The sequence below is a fragment of the Equus caballus genome, chromosome 22 (assembly GCF_041296265.1).
Source record: "Equus caballus isolate H_3958 breed thoroughbred chromosome 22, TB-T2T, whole genome shotgun sequence".
Lineage (NCBI taxonomy): Eukaryota > Metazoa > Chordata > Mammalia > Perissodactyla > Equidae > Equus > Equus caballus.
Genome location: NC_091705.1, coordinates 18652785 through 18673810, shown reverse-complemented (window position 1 = coordinate 18673810; position 21026 = coordinate 18652785). Strand labels below are relative to the sequence as shown.

Below are 21026 nucleotides of genomic sequence, written 5' to 3'. Positions count from 1 at the left end.
ATCCCCATCATTTTTGTCCTTCACAGCAGCCAGCCGTGAGACTGGATGAATAGGTGGAAGACCCTTTTGTGCACACACTGGACCATCCCTGCAGCAGGGTTTGGTGAGAGGATTATGTTGGGAACTTGGTTAGAAGCTGGATCCAGAGCTGGGAACTTAAGGTCAGCATATAATGAGATTCTGGAGACAACCTCTTTCATCTCAGCCTGTGACTCATATTTGGGAATTCAGTATACAGAGTCAACAAAGGGATGCAAGGATGTTGTGTCTACATGGCCTTCTGTTCCAAGGGCTGACCTCTCTTCTTCTTGCAGGCAACCCCCATGCCTACTTCCCTGTTCTGTAATTACTTATTCTTTCTATGTTCCAGTGAATCCCTCACCTCTTACCAATTTGTTATATCTGAAAAAAGTGCCAAACACACTTTTTTCACACTAGTTTATCTCTTGGAAGAATTGCCCTGTTTTTGGCTTTCTTTGAGCATCTGTAAAGTAGTAAGTGGTTCAAGCAAGCCCAGGAGGCAATGTGTGGGTTGGTTGGCATACCTCAGGAGAGAGGCAGACCTGCTGACTAGAAGGCATTTGGTTCCTGGGAGGCACAAAGAGTGACTGCTGCTTAGGGTCAGCCAGTAGGAATTGTGTGAAGATTGCACGTTCTGTCTTGGGTGGCCCCAGACTTATTTTGTCTTTGAATGTGAGCAAGCCCCTTCTCCCACTGCCTGCTTTTCCTGGGACCAAGGTCACCTCTCATCACAATCTGCTTTCCCATATGGCTCCAGCATTGCTTCCAAATAGCCCCATGTACATTCAAGGCAACTATGTTCAGATTTCCCTCAGTGGGGCATTTCTCTTACTAAGGGAAAAGAAAGGCACGAGCAGCAGAGAGGCCCCCACGTAATTTTCTCTGGTTTCTCTGGAATCCTGGAGTCTGGATCATGAAATCCCTTGGATGGGATGCACTCTTGTCTCGCCAGAGGAAGGGAAGGTATCTTTTGTGCAGCTTAAGATTCTCCTGGGAGGTCAGAAACCAGCTTAAATAGACGTGTAAGCATTTTTAGTGGGGGCCCCCTCCTTTGGACTCAGGAGGGCAGTTACTGAGTGCAGTTCACGGGACCAGAGTGAGACCTTGGGCAATGTTCTGGCTCTGGCAAGTGTTAGCTATGTGTCCTTAAGCAAGTCATTTCCTCATTTGGAATTCAGATCTCCTCACTTAAGAAAGGAGTGAGTTAAACACCTTTAAAAGACCTTTTCCTTCTCTAGTGTACTATTGGGTATGTGTCTTCTTGAGCCCAAGGGAGAGACAATGGTTAAACTGAGGAGATAAGTTTCAAACCATCATTTTCACCTAGAAATAAAGCTCACTTAAAATTTTCTGATCACCTCCCAGGCATGTCATATTTTCCCCTCATAAGTCTAGAATTGGTTTTTATGCCTGAAGGGCCAAAAATCCATCTTCTGATTTCTTCAGTTCGAGAATCAACTTATTATAGATGTTGGATGCCGAAAGAAAAATCTCTAATAGCGTAATCACAAAGAGATCTTTTCTCTTATTCTGGCGGAGGAAATGGATCTGTTTTGCCAAATGAGATTCAAATTTCAATATATAATAATATGCATAAATGTTTACATATCTTAGCATGTGAAAAGTATCTTAAGCTTACCATCAGTTACTCTTGAGAAAAAAAGGGTAAACACAAGCACAATTAATTTATTACCTTAACACCAGTTAGAGGAATGAACAGTCTCCATGCAAACAGCAGTCTTCATTAAACAAACAAGATGGTTTTAAAATGAATAGGGTAACCTGGGCATGGAGTAGTGGTTCTTTGCTTACTTGCAGGCATGGAGACACTCCTGGGCTTTAAGCTTGAGGGATGTAACCAAGACGAGGCTGGTTGCTGGTCTGAGCTGCCACTGTTCCAAAAATGCCTTCAACAAGTTTCTTCTCTTTTTAAGTGTTGAACTGTTTGGATGGCTATTACTTCATTTATATATAAATATGCTAACATATAGAAAAGACTGGTGGAAAATACACCTGAACTCTGTGGTTAAGATTCCATATGTGAATTATTTCATTGATAACATCATAACACTTTTACTCACTGGAAAATCACAAGTACTCACAGATATTTACAAAAGTTGTTCCCGTTACGTTTAAATGAAGGAAGCCTGGTACATTTTAGGCTAAAAAGGAAAAAGGGGCCGAATTCTTCTGACAGACACAGTTGTTATACAGTCTACCCTCAAAGACTATTTTGTTTTTTTTGAGGAAGATTGGCCCAGAGTTAACGTCCATTGCCAATCTTCCTCATTTTGCTTGAGGAAGACTGTTGCTGAGCTAATATCTGTGCCAATATTCCTCTATTTTGTATGTGGGATGCCACCACAGCATGGCTTGATGAGCTGTGTGTAGGTCCACACCTGGGATTCGAATCCACAAACCCTGGGCCGCCAAAGTGGAGTGCCTGAACTTAACCACTATGCTACCAGGCTGGCGCTAAGAACCTTCCAAATAGAAGAAGAGTCAAGATGGGGGTAATAAATAAAAATACAGTTATTATATTTGTTAAAATGCAGATAACCCCAAATACTTACTTCCTTGGCTTTAGAATACATTGTGTAATTTTGTCAACTCAGAATTTACAAACCATTTGGCTTAGGCTGATATTAAAGGGAGTTTGCATTTTCTGAGGGTACAATGAGTGGGCTGAAGGTGAGGCTGCTGGGTGGTTGTTGGCTGACACTTCACCGTTGGATAAACAAACCAACAATTAATTTAAGACACACACACATCCACACAAGCAAACAATTAAACAATCCCTTCTCTATAGAAAAGTAGGATTATCCAAATGTGAGTCTTTTGGGTCAATCCCAAACCAGGTACCATTTGCATAGTCTCTGCTTCAAAATGAATCAGGAAGAAATGAGGACAAATATACACAATCACCACAGATGTATAACAACACAAACAGATTTATGCAGGCCTGCGGTGTGCTGTTTGGCAACCTGCAGGAAAGACTGTCAATACTTCTAGGACCACAGGGATGCTGAAAGTCTGGAGGGGTCACTGAGACTCTAAGTTATATCTTTCTGATATAACCCAGGGCAGGGATTCCTTTTTTGCATCAGTGTAGATGGGTTGCACTGTGAAGAGTTCAGGGGTCTCTGGTCCAAAGAACAAGAATGAAAAAGTGGGAGTGTTTTTCCATAATAAGACACAGTGGATGGCATTTCCTTTGTCCAAATAGTGTTCAGTATCACTTATCCATTCTTATCACTTGTATACTTGAAAACACTTTCATAAACTATGACCTCAATGGACTCTCGCAACAGTCTTGTAAAGTAGGCAGAGAAGGTATTTTCATCACCCTATTTCACTGAAGCAAAACTGAGGTGCAGAGGGAGTAAACATCTAGGTCACATGAATCTGAGAGTTAGGATTTACACCAAGGTCTTTGGATTTCAAGTAAAACTCATCTTTGCAAAAGAGGGCGTGTTCTAGAAAAGTGGTCCAGGTCTTAGCAAAATGGCCACACAGATTATGTTCATAGCCATTGGTGAGCTCCATCCCTTTTTCTGTCTCTGCCCTCCCTGACACTAGAGCCCCTGAAATCCTTTACATTAAGGTGTCAGGAACTGGATGCGTTCCTCATTTCAGGATTGTCTGTCTTCACCCAAAAGAATGATGAGCTTTCAAGCATCAGTAGAAAAGAGATCTTTTGGTTCTTTCCTTTGAAATGACTCCATTATAGATAACCAATGACCTGGTATGAAAAAAAAATTCTTTTCTGGCAGCCAGAATCATAGAGAATGTCCTAGGGAGGTAGTAGGAGCTAGGTGGGAAAGCTCAATGTGATGGCATGAACTCTCTTGCCATGAGGCTATAAAGCCTACACTCTGATGAACTTATCCTTACTATTCCATTGTGTCTGACTGCCTTGTTCTATAGCCTGCTGACATTCCTGCACTGATGAGATACAGAACATGGGAAGATGGAGAATGAGTCCAGATACCATTTGTGACCTCTCTCTTACCATCTATACATCTGGATATAGCTTGGTGACTCTAATACCTTCTGCCATTTTGTTTTGTTATTTTAATATTTTTGCACACAGTAGGTTATCAGTAAATGTCAGCTCCTGTTGCCCGTGTCTAATCTCATTGGTGTGGCTTGCACACAGTAGATGTTGAGCAGATATCAGTAAATGTCAGCTGCTGTGGTTTGTGTCTAGTCTCACTGTACGTTATGACCAAGAAGCATCCAGCTCCTCGGGGCAGTGAGGTGTGAACACACTTGCCCTTTCTCCATGCAGACTGTGAACCTGGTTACTGGTGAACTGTGCTCTGAGTACCGGCTTTTGGATTTTCAATCGTGAAATACCAATGAGTCACTTCAGCCTGATACAGTCCACCTCTTCGGTGGCTGGCATGCCGCTGGTTTTGAGGTCAAGGTCAGCACTGGACTTGCTCCCGTGGTGGGAGGGACGCCAGTGGAGCAGCATCATCTTCTTGAAGTACTTCATGGTGTTGTTCTTGACCGTGACAAAGCACACGGTGTTGATCATGCTGTTGCTCATGGCGATGCACTCTACGATGTAGAAGGCGGTGAGGTAGTGCTTCTCCTTCACGAACACAGTGGGGAAGAAGTCGCGCACGATGGTGAAGCCATAGAAAGGCGCCCAGCACAGCACGTAGGCCGTGAGGATGCACATGAGCACCAGAACCGTCTTCCGGCGGCAGCGCAGCCGCTTCCGGATCTGCTCGGTCTGGAAACCAGGGACCGCCTTGAACCACAGCTCCCGCGAGATCCTGGCGTAGCACAGGGTCATGGTGACCACCGGGCCCACGAACTCGATGCCGAAGATGAAGAGGAAGTAGGACTTATAGTAGAGCTGCTGGTCCACTGGCCAGATCTGGCCACAGAAGATCTTTTCCTGGCTTTTGACGATAAAGAGGACAGTTTCTGTTGCAAAGTAGGCAGATGGGATGGCGATGAGAATGGACACCATCCAGACCAAAGCGATCAGGAAGGAGGCCGTTTGATAATTCATCCGTGGTTTCAAAGGGTGAACGATAGCAAGATACCTGGCAGGGAAAGGAAGCCATCAATAATAAAGACGTGTACTTGGAAACATTATTAGTTTTTAACTAACCCCACACACACACACAAAACCAGACAAAATGGCACGAGTCCCCATGTGCCTATTATCCAGTTTCAACAAGCTTCATTTTATTTTAGCAACATCATTTGGCATCTGGAGAAGTGGAGTGGTTTAGTGGAAACAGCACAGGCTTTGGGTCAAACAGGTGGAATGCATCCAGCCTTTCCCCCTGACTGGCGATGGGGTCTGGAGTGAATCAGTCTCTCTGAGATTCATTTCATCACATGCAGCATGGGATAAAATGACACCTACCTTGCAGGGCCGCTGTGAACATTAGATATGATTTTATAAAATGTGTGGCATGTAGCAGGTGTTCAATAAATACATGTGGCCTATTATTAGTAGTATAGTAGCAGTAGTATGCATCTTACTGTTACTCCCTTGGCTTTCAGTATTGCCATTCTACCTAAGAATATAGTCCCTTTGAAACTCTTCATTCCAAATAGCTCGTGGTTTAGAGGTGAGAGAAGGGCTGCAGGTCTCAGTGAGAGGTGGGGGCCTTTCTTAGGGCAGTGGAGCCAGGCTTTCTCTTTCCTCCCCCTAGGTGTCATCCTGCATTACAGAGCAGGAGAGCAGGGGTGAGCTTGGGGTGGAACCCAAGGAATCTAATAAGAAGCAAATGACTTGTCCAAGCTCACCTGGTGCAGGGACCAGAATCCAGGCTCCTGATACACAGCTTCTACACCCACCTCCCTGGGCTGTCTCAAACTCAGATGACAAGGTATGTGAAATCACCTTGACACTGTAAAGTACCACACAGCATAAGGCTTTTCTCCTGCTCTTTCCAATGAGCAACACTGTCTGGAAAGAAATTGGAGTCCTCTGTGGGAAATGAGCTCATTTGTGTAGGTTGAGTATCTTCTTTCCAGAGACACCTAATGAGACCTGTTTAGGTACTTTGGTGCCCTGGAACCATTTCTATGCATTTTAGGCGGGGAGGGGAAGAGGTGGCAGGAGAAGGTGGAGGAAGAGAAGAGGCATGAGGAGCAGGGAGAAATAATTCAACACTGGAAATGTACACTTATGTCATACCTGGAGCTTGAGTCAAGTTGTGACCAAGAGCAGAAAGCTTTCCGTAGAAAATCCTATCCAGTTTACCTTTCCTTTGTAACCAGACCCTTTGGTCACCTTTCCAAGTTTCTCACTCAACCAAGAAGGCCTTCTGCCTTGTTTTTTTCTGCCTGTCCCCAGCAATATTTCTGTGATGAGGTTGTTTTATCTTCTCTTGCCTGCCCCCTGCCCACTGGCAGCTCTGATCTCTAGAATTCAATTAGGAAATCCCATGGCATCATGGCTCTCCCCAGCTTGCAGCTTTCTGAAGATCTGAGATGTAGGTGGACCCCATCCCAACCATTGGCTGCACCCCAGCTGGATGTATTAATATGAGCCGTGGTTGCTGGAGTTCTTCACCCATACATGGGACCCAGCCTTGACCAGTTAACCCGCATGACTTGCCTGGGTGGCACAAAGCTGACAGGGCTGGACAGTAGGACAAGTGGGCTGGCCCATACTTAACTGGGGCAGGGACATCCCACAAATACTGTCTTTCTGTGATGGCTGAGTGTATTAGTGGCTTAAACTTCACAAATTTATTATCTTATAGTTTTGGAGGTCAGAAGTCTGACATGGTTATCACTGGGCTAAAATCAAGGTGTTGGAGCCTTTCTGGAGGCTGTGTGAGTAGTATCTTTTTTTTTTTACCACCCTTTTCTAGGGCTGCCTGCATTCCTTGGCTCATGGCCCTCTTCCATGTTCAAAGCCATCAATGACCAGTCAAGCCTTTCTTACATCTCATCACTGTGACACTGACATTGACTCTTCTGCCTCCTTCTTCCACATTTAAGGACCTTAACGTGATAACGTTGTGCCTATTCAGATAATCCAGTATAATTTGTTTATTTTAAGATCAGCTCATTAGCAACCTTAATTCCATCTGCTACCTTATTTCCCCTGTGGCATGTAACATAACATATTCACAGGTTCTGGGGATTAGGATGTGGATATTTGGGGGCAGGGTGTGCATTATTCTGTTTATGATGCTGAGTCCAAAGTCCTTAGATAATGCAGAACTCATTCAGGACTTAATAGCTCTCTCTCTCAATCTGGTTCCAGCATGGAAAGTATCTCAATAACCAATGCCAAAGAGAATTTCCACATTCCTGCTTATTCTGTCATCAACTCTTAAATTTGAATTCCTTTTTATCTAATAACATCTTCCTCATTCTGTAAGATGTTCCAAAATCCAGAGTTGTCATAAAATAAATCAGAAAAAATAATATTCAGAAGACTTGGATTCCAGCTGTGCACGTGAATCCAAGCTGTGCACTTGGACAAATCTCTTATGCTCCTGGGACTTATTTTCTTCATCTGTGAAATGGGGATAGTAATTTTACTGACAACCTCTCAGGCTTTTTGTCAAGTTCTAAGAAGGTAAATGTACATAAAGCATCTTGGGAACTATAGTACTTTGTTTAAACTGATCATTTTCCATGACTCCTTCATTGGCTAGAGCGACATCGGCAAGGTCTTTGTTGCCATCTATCTGCTTGGATGTGTTTCTGAGGTCAACACTCTCCTTCTAGGGTCTCTATGACTTGAAACAGCTTCTCTTCCAGGCCCTCTGCACATGAACCTTGCTCTTCTTCTGGTTGTGGCATCCAGAAATGGCAGTAAGTAGCCCTTCTGATATTTTTACGTAGCAGGACAGGCGTATTTTGCTGAGGGATAAACTGAAGTACACAGAGAGGCCTATGCTTCTCCTGGCTGCCTGTGTCAGGGTGCACAGGCCTATCTAATTCCGAGTATGAAGTGGTCCCCATGCCCACAGACAAAGCCCAGATAGCCAATATCAGTGTCGTCAGGGCAAAAGTGAGAGTTTGGCCATCCATCTTTCTTATCATTTTGCCTATTTTTCAATGGGTTTAGAACCTGAGTAAGTAAGGAGTGCTATTTATTAGGCTCCTGCATCATAAGGCCTGAAATTCCATGGGCTGCCTTGACATCTTTGAGCTTCACAGGGCCCCAAACGCCTAGCCATGAGTTCCTCCGTTCTCCCCAGATATACCCCGCCACCCAGTGGCAAAGGCTTCCTGTCCTGCTCCTTCCTCTATCAGCTGGACAAGCTGCACCCCCATCCTCAACCTAATCACCTCCCTGCCAGTTGGCAAAATTATTCAAATAAGCCACTCACATCCGCCTATGGGAGCCAAGGGTCACCCCATCCTCTTGTCACTATGAAGCGTGCCTCCCACAGCCTCTGCTGGTTCATCTATTCCTGAGTGCAACTCCCATGTGTCCCTACATGGTGTACAGTGTCCTCCTTCCCTGGGCTGTGAGTAGATGAGTCTAATTAACTGCTGTCAGGCTCATCTGCCCAGTGTCAAGTGTTGTGCGTTTGCTCATCTTGTACTATTTAGGGCGAGTGAATCCTGCCTTTGGCAATGGGGTAAACAGGAGGTGGTCAGGACAGTACACTTGAATCACAACATCTTCGTCATGAAATATTCCCAGACTATGTCAGTAACATAATGATCACGGCTTCCTTCAAATCACTCTTATCACTTGATTATTCTAGTTTTTGTTGGAAGAAAAGCTTCTTGAGGTCAAAGACTGTATCTTCTACTTTATGTTTCCATATACACAAGTTAAGCACAAAGCAGGACGAGCAGCCTGTGTGGGTCTACCAGGCTTAGCAGACACTTTTGGTACCCTTCTCATATCCTTTTGCTCTTATCACTTCAGTGCACAGCTATCCATTCCCACCTGCCAACACCTTCACTTCTTTGTCTGAAGGCCTTCTCCTGCTTCCAGAGTCCTCTTGGACCTGCACAGCATTTTCAGAGCAGCTCTCACTAATGACTTATGAGAGTTGGTGTATAAATACCCCAGCTCCCTCCCACCTCCCACTCCTGGATGAAGGCTGAGGTGTGATCTATACCTGCTCCAAGTGTTCCTCAGCAGAAATGAGCTCCAGTTGCCCAGAGTGGAGACTTGCTCACTAACATGGCTGTACTGACTGCCTTCCTTTGCCTGCCTCAATTCCCACTCCCGGAGGTGCTCCCTGGGTGCTACCTGCACATGAATCTTTGTCTCAGAGTCTATTTTTGGAGTAAACTAAACTAAGACACAGGTATAAGGCTCTGTGCTAGCTACTGTGGAGACAGAAAGATAGAAGACATGGTTATTGCACTTAAAATATAACGTCTATAACATAGTCTTTGGAAAAGACTATCTGTACCTCCATACACAGCATGAGATTGGAAAAATAGGTTGGCATCAGATTATAAAGGCTCTAGGATGCTGGACTCAGGATTTGGCATGTATTCTGTAGGCACTGGAACTTTTGGAGGTTTTGTAAGCAATGGAATATTTTAGGAAGACTCATCAATGAGTGATATTCTGATGCTTAATACGGATGAGTATGGATCTCAGGGGACAGTGAGGAGCCCCTGAGGGGGTGAAGAGACAGGTTAGAGGAGCATTATAATGGTCCCGCCATGGCTTGCCAAGAGATGAGGTTGAAGGGACAATTGCCAGGACTTGGTGGAGGGCTGAACACGGGGGGGGGGGGGGGTGGGGGTGGGGGTGGGGGGGGGGGTGGGGGCGGGACAGGGAGAAAGGCAAAGAATAATGGTGATTTTCCCTGCTTGCGTGACTGGGAGAATGATGGAACTGCTGGTGGAGCTGGGAAGCCGATGGGGGCAGAACCGGTTTGTGGTGAAAAAGGAACCACCCTTTGTAACTTGTTGTAACAGGATGATTGCTTCCTAAGAAACTCTTGTGTTACCCAAAAAACCCCTTATGTTATAAAGACAAACCTTTCAATGGGACAAAGGGGATGAGACTAGTGATGACTCTCACTTGAGTGAGCATCAGAATCACTCAGGGAATTGGATAAAATTACAGCGATTCCTGAGACCTAGCCCAGGGGAGTCCCATTCCAGAGGGTTGGGGTGGGGCCCAGGAATCTGACTTTGTATCATCTCCTCTGGGGAATTCTGTGCCTTTGGTTGACAGGTACGTTTCATAAACACTGATTTCAGGGCTCGAAAGCCTCAGAGTTGTAATAACAAAATTATTTTTCCTGCAGGAATTATGTTAGAAAAAGGAAGATGCCTCTTATACCTATATGTGTATTTTATTATCATAAATGAACAATAATCAACTGGTTGATGAAAAAGGACAACAAACCTAAATAGCATGAGAACGAGGGAAAAACAGAAGAGATGAAAGGAGACAAAAGGAGAAAAAGATGATTAAAAAACACATCATCAAAATGAGTTTCAGCATATCATGCAACAGTGGACCAAGAGGATGTGACATCAATTGCCTCTCAAACTGAGCTACTGATGGTCTGATGCTGGCCTACAGCTGTTTACATAAATAAGACACATGTCAGATGTGTCATAGCTGCTATTAGAGATTTTACTCTATAAATTTATAATAGAACAAGGGCTTCTAGAACATCTCATGTAAATGTATGCAAATGAGCACATGGATGTATGCAAAAAAGCAAAAGCAAGCATGTCCTTCCCTCTTTCCTGCAAACAGGCCCTGTTGTCTTATTTTAAAATCAGCTGTGCAACAAAATCACTAGAAACAAAAGTCCACACTGTACGATTCCATTTTCATGAAGTGAAAGAACAGGCAAAACTCAACTACGATGATAGAGATCAGATGAGTGGTTGCCTGGGGTGGGAGGATTGACTGGTAAGGGGCACGAGGAAGTTTTCTAGATGATGGAAATGTTCCATATCTTGATCTGGGTAATGGTTACAGAAACTCTTGGCACATGCTGTCTTGACTGGAAGCTGGTTAACTGGTTAACTCTCACGTGGCTTCTAAGTAGTACTACCTGAACTTACTGCTTTTGTCTTTGTGTTTGATGCCACTCACGGTCATGTGACTGCCTATATCTGAAACAGATGTAGTGTCTTGGGTCATGGCCCAGAGCTGGGGGGCTTGGGAGCCTCACTCTTGCTCACATTTGGGAGAACATGACCCACAAGTGGAGAAACCTGGTCTCCTCTTGCCCCACGATAGATTGGCAAGCATTCACATTTGGAGCAACGCCAACCTGCCAGAGCTGAAGGGAGGAAGGGGCAGCCCGGTCCAGCCCCCATCTTAACCTCTGCCCAACATCCTTACCTGTCGATAGCAATGGCCAGCAGGGCATTGGTGGAGACGTAGAGTGAGACTGTACGCAGGTAGTTGACGGAGGCACAGAGCACGTGGCCATGCTCCCAAGAGAGCTGGCGCACCACATAGTAGTCCATCTCGAAGGGGCAGCAGATGATGGCCACCAGGAAGTCAGAGATGGCCAGGTTAGCAATGAGCAGGTTGGTGAGGTTGCGCAGCTTCTTATAGCGGGCAAGAGCAGCAATGAAGACAAAGTTGCCAATGCCGCAAACAAGCATGATGCCTGCCAGTGCCACCCCGATGACGATCTTGGCTGCGAAGAAGGTCCGAGTCTTGGTCATGTCCTCATCTTCATCCAGAGGGAGGTCGTAATCACCATAACTGAAGTTGAAGGGGAGGGAGGAGGCATGGTCTTGGGGTGGATTGAAGTTGGGTGCAAAACTAGTGTTTCCATTCTGGGCTGCCATGGTGAAGCTTGCAGGTGGAGTGGTGCGTGGGAATTTTGGGGGTCTGAGCACTCTGAGCTGGCAGTCCAGACTTTCTGCTCTCACAAGGTCTAGCACCCTGCCCACATCCTTGGGGAGTCAACATGCCATCCGGGATCCTGGAAGGAGACAAAACCAGTGGACAACATGCAGGAGAACACCTCGTAGCATTCCCCCAGAGTTCCCCAGTCACAGGCCAATCAGACCCAATGCCTACCCACAGACAGAACTACCCAGGGTCCGGGGGAGAGGAGACATGAGATGTGGAAGTTAGGAAACCCTCCACTGGCTATGCTGCTGTCAGGAGGGACTGGGGATAGGATGGACTGGACTCTCCAGAGACACCAAGAAGAACGTGCCTCTTTGCCCTGTTCCCAGGGGCCAGAACCAGTTTGATTGCCCAGTGTCCTCCCCACCCTATTAGCCCTCACAGTAGTCTTCTGGAAGCTTTCCAAGGCTGCTCCAGGCAGCTGGCCCAGGATTCTATGGCACCATCACTGCTGCACCATCCACTGGCCAGGGACAGTGAGCCAAGGGACTGGCATACAGCAGGGTCTTTCCTCCAAAGCAAGGCACTGCTCCCTCTGTCTCCGCCAAACCACAGACTTGGAAATCACCAAATCTATTTTCACTTGAACAGGTTGAGTCATCTTGGGCCAGTGATTTATGCTCTCTGAATCCCAACCTTCCTGTAAACCAAATTCCTGCTGCCTAGCCCAGGACTTGGCACATGGTGGGGGCTGGATGGGAATCTGCTGAATGAATGAATGAGGATCCTGACAGGATTTTGCAGGCCGGGGAGGCTGTGGGTGGGAGGGAATTCTCAGGCTGCTCCTCTGAGTTTTGAGAACCAGCTCTGGGAAGAACTCCTTTGTCTGCTTCCCCTCCCTGCCCCATCTTTTGATCTGCTCCCTTGAACCCTTCACCATGCCCCCAGTTCCCCTCCCAGAATCAGCTCTGACCGAGAGGCACCATGTTTTGTCACCAAAGTCTGTGTCCTCTGAAAGGGTGGCTGCTCCAAGACCTGCCTTAACTGAAAACAGCCCCCAAAGGGAGGGGGCAGTGTCAGCGAGGACCAGGAGAGCCTGAGAACGGAACTGTCCCTCATTGCCTAAGTCCTTTATATTCTGGGTGTCTCGAGACGCCCACGGGAGACGAAAGAAAGTCTCTTAAGAGCTGAGCCCTCAGACGACAGGGCACCATTGGGCTCAAGGCGTCCGAGAAGCTGGAAAAAAGAACCGGGACCCCAGCATCCACGGAAAGGGGGCCCGAGCCGTCCAGCCACCAACCACCTTCCCCTCCCCCACCTCTTAGAACCCCTAGAAACGACTCCAAGTGTGGGGGCCACAGGATGCTGGGAGCAGGAAGCGGACCAAACTGGACAGTAGGTGTGACCCGGCCCTGTGAAAGGAAGGGGAGGGCGTGGGACAGGAACTGCCTCCGGAGGGGACAGCAGTCGTAGGGTGGCAGGGACACTCTAACCTGCGGCGCGCTCGCCTGCTCCGTACACGAGGTGAGGCTCACGATCGCAGCGGGGGGGCGACCTCCCTCCGGGTCGCCTCTCGTCTCACACGAGCCCCAGTCCCCGCAGACAGTGCTCAGCCCGACACGGAGAGGCGGGAGTCGCGCCCTCGCGGCTGTCCAGTCCCCAGACCCGAGAGCAGAGGGCGCGGGCCCGGCGGGGGCAGGTCCCCGCCCCATTTCTGCAGGACGCACTCCCGGCCCTGGACCGACCCGCTCCAGGAGCCCTCTTGCCTCCCCTCGTTTATTAACCTTGCAGCGCCGTCCCCGGAGGCGCCGCCTTAGCAGAGGCGGGAGTCAAGTCAGAAACTCAGGCTCCAAAAGCAAACTGTGCGGGGCTTCTGGGCGGGAAAAAAACTGGGGGCAGGAGAAGAAGGCGGTGAGCTGGAATTTTCCCAGAGGCGCTTCCTCTTTTCTGCTCACCTTTCGGGCAGGCGCCCCCTACGCACGCCCTCCCCTGCAATTTGGCGCTCGCTCGCGAGTCCAGGCTGCCTGCTGCGCCCTCCGCCCGCGTCCGCACTTCCTAGTCCCAGCTTGCGGTCTCCTACCGGGTCCGCGCGGCTCCGTAGGGTTGTGGCGGAATCTCCTGGCACCAATTCGTCTACTTCGAGCCAGCCGGGGCGCATCCCGAGAGTGGCAGGAGGCAAAGCAGCCCGCGTCCCCAGGAGAAAGAAGTGGGCGTCGGAGCCCCCAGCCCCTGCGACAGCCCCCGCGCCACCCATGGAGTCCTGGGACTGCGCCCAGCTCAGCACGTACCTGCCTGGGCCCGTCGTCCCCGCGCGCTCCTCAGCCGGGGCGACCGGAGCGAATGGTGCGGGTCGGGTCGCCCGGGTCCCACCTCGGGGACCTGGACTTGCACTTGCGGAGGCACTGCGTAGGGGCTGTCCTCCTTTCCTCTCGCCCCAGCGCGCTGGCCGGGCGCGTCGCGGTCTCTGTCTTCCCGCTGGAGGTGGCGCTCCGCCCCCGCAGTTCTTCCTGGCGGCTCGGACCTGGCACAGCGCGCCCCGCCCGGCGCTCGACTCCGCCCCGGGGTCCCTCTCCTGCCTCCGCGCCGTGGCAGACGATGGGTGCTCAGCTCCTGCACGGGGTGCGCCCAGAGCGCGGGGCGCACGGAGCTCTGGCCGCGTTGGTGCGTACCCCCAGTCCGCAGGGTCTGCCCCTCGCAGGGGTTTCTGCGCCCTCGCACCCCGTGTGAATGGGATCGCAGCAGCCGGGTTTAGATGGTGCGATTTCGAGGAACCGGCAAGGTCCTCTGCTCCCCGCGGCGGCGCCCCGGGGGGGTCACCCCTGCGGGAGCCGAGTGTCCACTCTCTGGCAGGAGCTCAGCACCAGCGTCCGTTCCCGCTACAAGGTGACTCATTCAGGAGGAGCCCGGGGTGCATTCCTTCGTGCCCAGAGCTGGTGCTGGATTCCAATGAGTGCAGAGTGGGCCTTTAGCGGTGGGTGATGGTGGAGGGGAGGGCCCCCCAGGAGGAAGCTGCGGATCGGGGGCAGATAGCCCTGCTCAGAGCTCCGACCCTGAAGTCCTCGCCAAAACCCTGCGATGCTTACCACTGCCAGATCCTTGGGCCTTCAAAGACATCCCAGTTGGACCCCTGTCTGTGTGTCAGGGGACTCTGGGGCCCGCCACTTTGCTGCCAACAGGCTCTGATTTGAGGCGATTTCCACGACGTCTCTGGTCCTTGGTTTCCTTACATGTCTGTTGAGCGAGGGGATTAAACTTTCAGGATCTGCTAATTCTAATGACTGGCGGCTGGAAAGCACAGAGGGAAGCTCTGGGTTTACAGAATTGGAACCGTAAGCTGTGGCAGGAGACTGAAGGTCTAAAGGGGTCCCCCAGTGTTGAATCCCAGCCGATCATGAGTACCTTAGAATACGGATTCTGCTTTGTCAGATCTTCCCATTTTTCCAGAGTCTGGGGTTTCAGAACTTTTTAAGTACTCTGTTGGGTTATGTAGAATACGACAAAAACCCCTGTGTTGGCCAAAGAGAACGTATCTCAGAATAAGTACAGCTCACTGGGATGCCAACTTAAAATTCCCGAATAGATGATCAAGAATCTCTTTGGGGGCCAGCCTGGTGGCGTAGTGGTTTCGTTTGGCAGCTCTGCTTTGCGCCCAGGATTTGAGGTTCCAATAGGGGCCGGGACCTACACACCACTCATCAACCTGCTCTGTGGCAGCACCCCACATACAAAACAGAGGAAGATTGGCACAGATGTTAGCTCAGGGCCAATCTTCCTCACCAAAGGAGAAAAAAAGAAACTCTTTGGGTGGTGCCATTCTGTGATTCTGCCTTTCCTACCTTGTGTGGAACTAACCCCACCTTCCTTCTCCCCTTTTTAAGCATTTTATTTTTTCCAGCTTTATTGAGATGTAATTGACGTATAACATTGTGTAAGCTTAAGGTATACAACATGATAATTTGATACACGTATACATTGTAACATGATTACCACAGCGAGGTTAGTTAACACATTCATCACCAAACATAATTACAGTTTTGTGTTGTGTGTGTGGTGAGAACTTTTAAGATCTGGTCTCTTAGTAACTTTCAAGTATGCAATATAGTGTTGTTAACTATAGTCACCATGCTGCACATTAGATTCTCAGAAATTATTAATTCTGTATCTGGAGGTTTGTACGCTTTCACCAACATCTCTCCATTTCTCCCACTCCCCACCTCCTGGCAACCACGATTCCACTCTGTGCTTCTATGAATTTGGCTTTTTTCCCCTTAGATTCTACATATGAGTGAGATCATACAGTATTTGTCTTTTTCTGTCTGACTTATTTTACTCACTTATATTGCCCTCAAGTTCCATCTGCATTGTCCCAAATTGTAGGATATCCTCCTTTTTGCAGCTAAATAATATTCCAGAGTGTGTGTGTCTGTATGTACACACTGTTGTATACCATCCATTCATCTGTTGATAGATGCTTAAGTTGTTTCCATGTCTTGGCTACTGTGAATAATCCTGCAATGAACTTGGGGGTGCAGACATCTCTTCAAGACAATGGTTTAATTCCCTTTGAATATTTACCCAGAAGTAGGATTGCTGGATCATATGGTAGTTCTAGTTTTAATTTTTTGAGAAACTTTCATACTGTTTTTCCTAATGGCTGTACCATTTACAGTCCCACTAATAGCGTGCTAGAGTTCCCTTTTCTCCACATCTTCACCAACACTTATTATCAGTTGTCTTTTTGATAATAGACATGCTAACAGGTGTGAGGTGATGGTTCACTGTAGTTTTGATTTGCATTTCCCTCATGATTAGTGATGTCGACCATCTTTTCATGTACCTTTTGGCCATTTGTAGGTCTTCTTTGGAAAAATATCTATTCAGCTCCTCTTTTTATGTGAAAGAAGCCAATCTGAAAAAGCTACATATTGCAAGATTCCTACTGTATGACATTCTGGAAAAGGCAAAACTATGGAGACAGCAAAAGATCAGTGGATGTCAGGGTTGGGGAGGGAGAGGTGAGCAAGCAGAGCACGGAGGATTTTTAGGGCAGTGGAACTATTCTTTGTGATGCCATAATGGTGGATACATGTCATTACACGTTTGTCCAAACCCACAGAAGTGCAATACCAAGAGTGAACCCTAGTGTAAACTATGACCTTTGGGTGACATTGATGTGCCAATGTAGTTTCATTGACTGTAACAAATGTACTACTCTGATGAGGGATGTTGATAGTGGGGGAGGCCTTGCATGTGTTGGGGCAGAGAGCATATGAGAAATCTCTGCACCTTCTACTCAGTTTTGCTGTGAATCTAAGACTGTTCTAAAAAATAAAGTCTATTGGGCTAGCCCCCATGGCCTAGTGGTTGAGTTCAGTGTACTCCACTTCAGTGGCCTGGGTTTGCTTCCTGGGTGCAGACCTACACCATTCATCATCAGTGGCCATGCTGTGATGGCTGCTCACATACAAAATAAAGGAAGATTGGCAACAGATATTAGCTGAGAGCAAATCTTCCTCAGGGAAAAGAAGAAAAGAGTTAAAAAAATGGGTACAAATTTTCTGTAGTTTGATATCAATACATATAAAAAGCCTTGAAAATTTTACACCTTTTGGGGCTGGCCCATGGCTGAGTGGTTAAGTTCATGTGCTCCACTTTAGTGGCCCAGGGTTTCGCCAGTTCTGAACCTGGGGGTGGACATGGCACTGCTCATCAGGCCATGCTGAGGCGGCATCCCACATGCCATAACTAGAAGGACCCACAACTAAAATATACAACTATGTACTGGGGGGATTTGGGGGGAAAAAGCAGAAAAAAAAAGAGAAAAATTTACACGTTTTAATGCAGAAGTGATAGTTTTATGAGTTTATCCTATGAAAATAATGAACGAAGCAGGTAAAGATTCACGACGAAGATGTTCATAGCAGCATTGTTTGGTATAACAAGGAATTGGAAACAAGCTGAATTTCCCACAACTTGATTAAAATGTATTTTATGAAATACCATGTGACCATTAAAATTTTTTTAATCAATAATAAATTGACAGATTCAAAAATCAAACATACACAAAATTATACATTGAGAAGTAATACTCTCACCCTTCCTCATCTATTTCATTCTCCTGGCCCCCTTTTATTTCTTTCCTTTATATTCTTGGAGTGTTTCTTTTTGCAAATACAATGATACAACTCATTTATTCTCCTTTAAGAAGTTTCCAGGGGTCAGCCCCGTGGCCGAGTGGTTAAGTTCGTGCACTCTGCTTGGGCAGCCCAGGGTTTCACCCGTTCGGATCCTGGGCGTGGACATGGCACTGCTCATCAGGCCATGAGGCAGCATCCCACACAGCACAACCAGAAGGACCCACAACTAAAAATACACAACTATGTACTGGGGCGGGGGCAAGGGGGAACTTTGGGGAGAAAAAGGAAAGATAAAATCCTTAAAAAAAAAAAAGAAGTTTCCATATCAACATATGGAAATATGGAGTGTTTCTTTGTTCTTCTTTTGCTATTGTGGAGTGGTCCATTGTGTGGACATACTACAGATTTTTTTAAAGTTCCCTTGCTAGACACAGTGGTCGAACATTTTCAAAATATGCCTGTTAAATTACAAATTGAATTATTTTCCACTTTTTAGCTATGTATAGCACTATAATATGAAATTAGTAGTGCTTCAATGAATCACTTTATATATAACATCTTTTTGAATAGATGCGAATATATTTGGATGATAAATTCCTGGAAGTGATATTTCTGAATCAAAGAGTAAAAGCATTTTTTCTTTTTTGGATTGGCACCTGAGCTAACATCTGTTGCCAATCTTCTGTTTTTCCTTCTTCTTCTCCCCAAAGTCCCCCAGTACATAGTTGTAAATTCTAGTTGTAGGTCCTTCTGGCTCTGCTATGTGGGATGCTGCCTCAGCATGGCCTGATGAGCAGTGCTAGGTCTGCGCCCAGGATCCGAACCGATGAAACCCTGGGCTGCCAAAGTGGAGGGTGAGAACGTAACCACTCGGCCATGGAGCCGGCCTCAAAAGCGTTTGTAATTTTGGTAGATATGGGACACTGAACTCTGTGGGGGTCTCACCATTTTGCACTCTCCCGGTAAGCAGTCTTTGGTAGAGGTGAGTGCTGGGGGCTTCCCTTTAATCAATAATCGAATATCTGTTGAGTCTGAAGAAGGCCATACTCAGAAGCCTGGTTTCTCGCTGGTGCTGTTCTCTCACACCTGTCCTCAGTTCAGAATCCAGAGTGTCTCTCAGTCAACACATGGTGGGGGGGGGGGGGGGCACTGTTCCCCAGAAAATGACCTCGTTATTTTCTGTGTGTCACTCACAGAATAATTAATAATCAAATTAAGAATGTGCCCTTGTTTTTGACTGTAGACAAATTGTTAGGTAAACTCTTTAGTTACTTTGAAAATAAATGTAGTTAAGTTCTATGAATTAGAGTTGGAAAAGGTGGAGCATAGTTAATGGTTCAAGGTGCGTTGGCACTGGCTTCCACTTTTCATTCAATCCACTTTGCTTTCACAGGGTTCTAGAAGGAGTGGTTTTGTTAGACATGCTTGTCGACTCACCTGATCCAGGTAGAGTATTTTTTCCCTCTCTGGTTTCCATCTACCCCCAGGGCAGTGCCAGGAAGATGCTAGTCAGGAGTGAGATGAGGCATCAGGATCTGTGTCCGCCAGCCACACTCCCTGTCTACGGAGGAAGATACAAGAACCTGTAGCTAACATCAAAGCTAGATTTTCAGTCAGAAATTTGTGATTGCTTTTAAACTATTTCAAAAAGTTTTGGAGCCCTCAGGAGGAGGCAGCGGTAGGGAGAGAGTGGGTTGAGTGAGCAAAGTCCTTGCAATAAGCTGGTCATCAATGGATTCAAAGCGGGATTCAATATCAGAGAGGTCCGTTAGTGAAATTCCCTCGGTGGTAATGATCTTGTTCTCTGGCAGGACAGATGAATGAGAGGACTAACACAGTGTGGAACATGCACCCAGCATTCTACCAGCAGAGGGGGTGAGGGAGTTGCCAGCCGTCTGCTGACAGCTGTTAGCAGGGGTTTTCCTTCCCCGGTCTGTCCAGTCTGCCCTGCACATGGGCAGAGAAGAACCTTGTGGTCAGAGAAAGTCCTCAGGCACAGAGGTGCCCATGCTGCCGGTTGGAAGATGTGCACTGCAATAGTGAGAGTGAGTGTGTGTGTCACCCAGAACATTTGCTATGTGGGCATTGCTTTGCATGATTGTACTGTAATTCTTGGCTGGCCCTGTCGTTTCTGTCTCTCACCCTCCAGCAAGTTCGTCTGAGCATGTCCTTCTCATGGTGATGGCGAAAGTACAAGAGCAGGCAAGTCCCAATGTGCAACCATTCCAAGCCTCTCCCTGCATCCCTTCTGCTAGCATCCCATTGGCTGAAGCAAGTCACATGGCCGAGGCCAGCGTCACAGGTTGGAGCAGGTTACCGCACCTGCTGTGGGAGGGCATTTGTCACAAAGTTACATGGCAAAGGGCACGGATGCAGAGAGATGTGAAGAACTGAGGCTAACAATGCAATCCACCACCATTAGTCCTGTGTCTTGGGTCCCAGAGCTGCCTGCCCTGCCTCTTCAGCTGCTGTTCTGATTCTGTGAGTCACCTCATTGCCTTAATAATTTCTCTTTTTGGCTTAATTTTCCAACAGTTGGATTCTGTTACTTGCTATCAAGGAATCCTAACAGATCCAGGTATTTTCATGCAGGGGAGAACAGGCTCAGGGATATTAAGTTCCAAAGGTCACACAGCTAGTAGGTGGCAGAGTTTAGATTCAAACCAGGCTCCAAATTCCAGATTTTTTCCATCGCAACCAACTTGAGAATTGTAGATTCCCTAGGGCAAGGGAGAGAGAGGCTGGGGTCAGGATTCATCACACATGCTCTTGCTCAGGGGAACTCTGCCTGCCTCAGGGGGAGTGTGGTGTTGAGGCAAGAGCTGAACAAAACAGGAGAAGAATGAACAGGATCTCCAGGATCCGTGCTTGACTCTGCGCGCTATGAGCGGTCCAGCCCAGACTGGCCATGATGGAGTTCTCCAATTAGAGTGTATATCAAGACGTTTCTCGGAGTACACACACCTGGGTCCCATGCTGCCAGACTCTTACTCCATAGATCAATAAGATTTTCCTGGCTTCTCCAAGTATTCATTCTTTACGAGATTCTCCACAAAAATCAACGTGGAAACTAAAAATCCCTGGATGGAAATCATTGACTATAAGAAGTGGACGTT

The 21026-nt window shown here is 47.3% G+C and overlaps 1 protein-coding gene across 1 annotated transcript; it reads right to left on the bottom strand.

Moving 5' to 3' along the window:
* Positions 1 to 1687: 1687 nt before the first annotated feature.
* PROKR2 (prokineticin receptor 2) lies at positions 1688 to 17758 on the bottom strand. Its single transcript, XM_014735040.3, has 3 exons — positions 14062 to 17758; positions 11309 to 11903; positions 1688 to 5084 (listed from the first exon to the last, which is right to left on the bottom strand). The coding sequence occupies exons 2-3, from the start codon at positions 11764 to 11766 to the stop codon at positions 4388 to 4390; spliced, it is 1155 nt and encodes a 384-aa protein (XP_014590526.1). The 5' UTR covers positions 11767 to 11903; positions 14062 to 17758; the 3' UTR covers positions 1688 to 4387.
* Positions 17759 to 21026: the final 3268 nt, after the last annotated feature.

What these genes read in the sequence shown, in the direction of transcription:
- PROKR2 (XM_014735040.3), bottom strand. Translation starts at nt 11,766, where the DNA reads ATGGCAGCCCAGAATGGAAACACTAGTTTTGCACCCAACTTCAATCCA. An exon ending in CTGGCCATTGCTATCGACAG is followed by an intron (nt 5,085 to 11,308) that starts GTAAGGATGTTG and finishes TTTCCCTGCCAG; the next exon opens with GTATCTTGCTATCGTTCACC.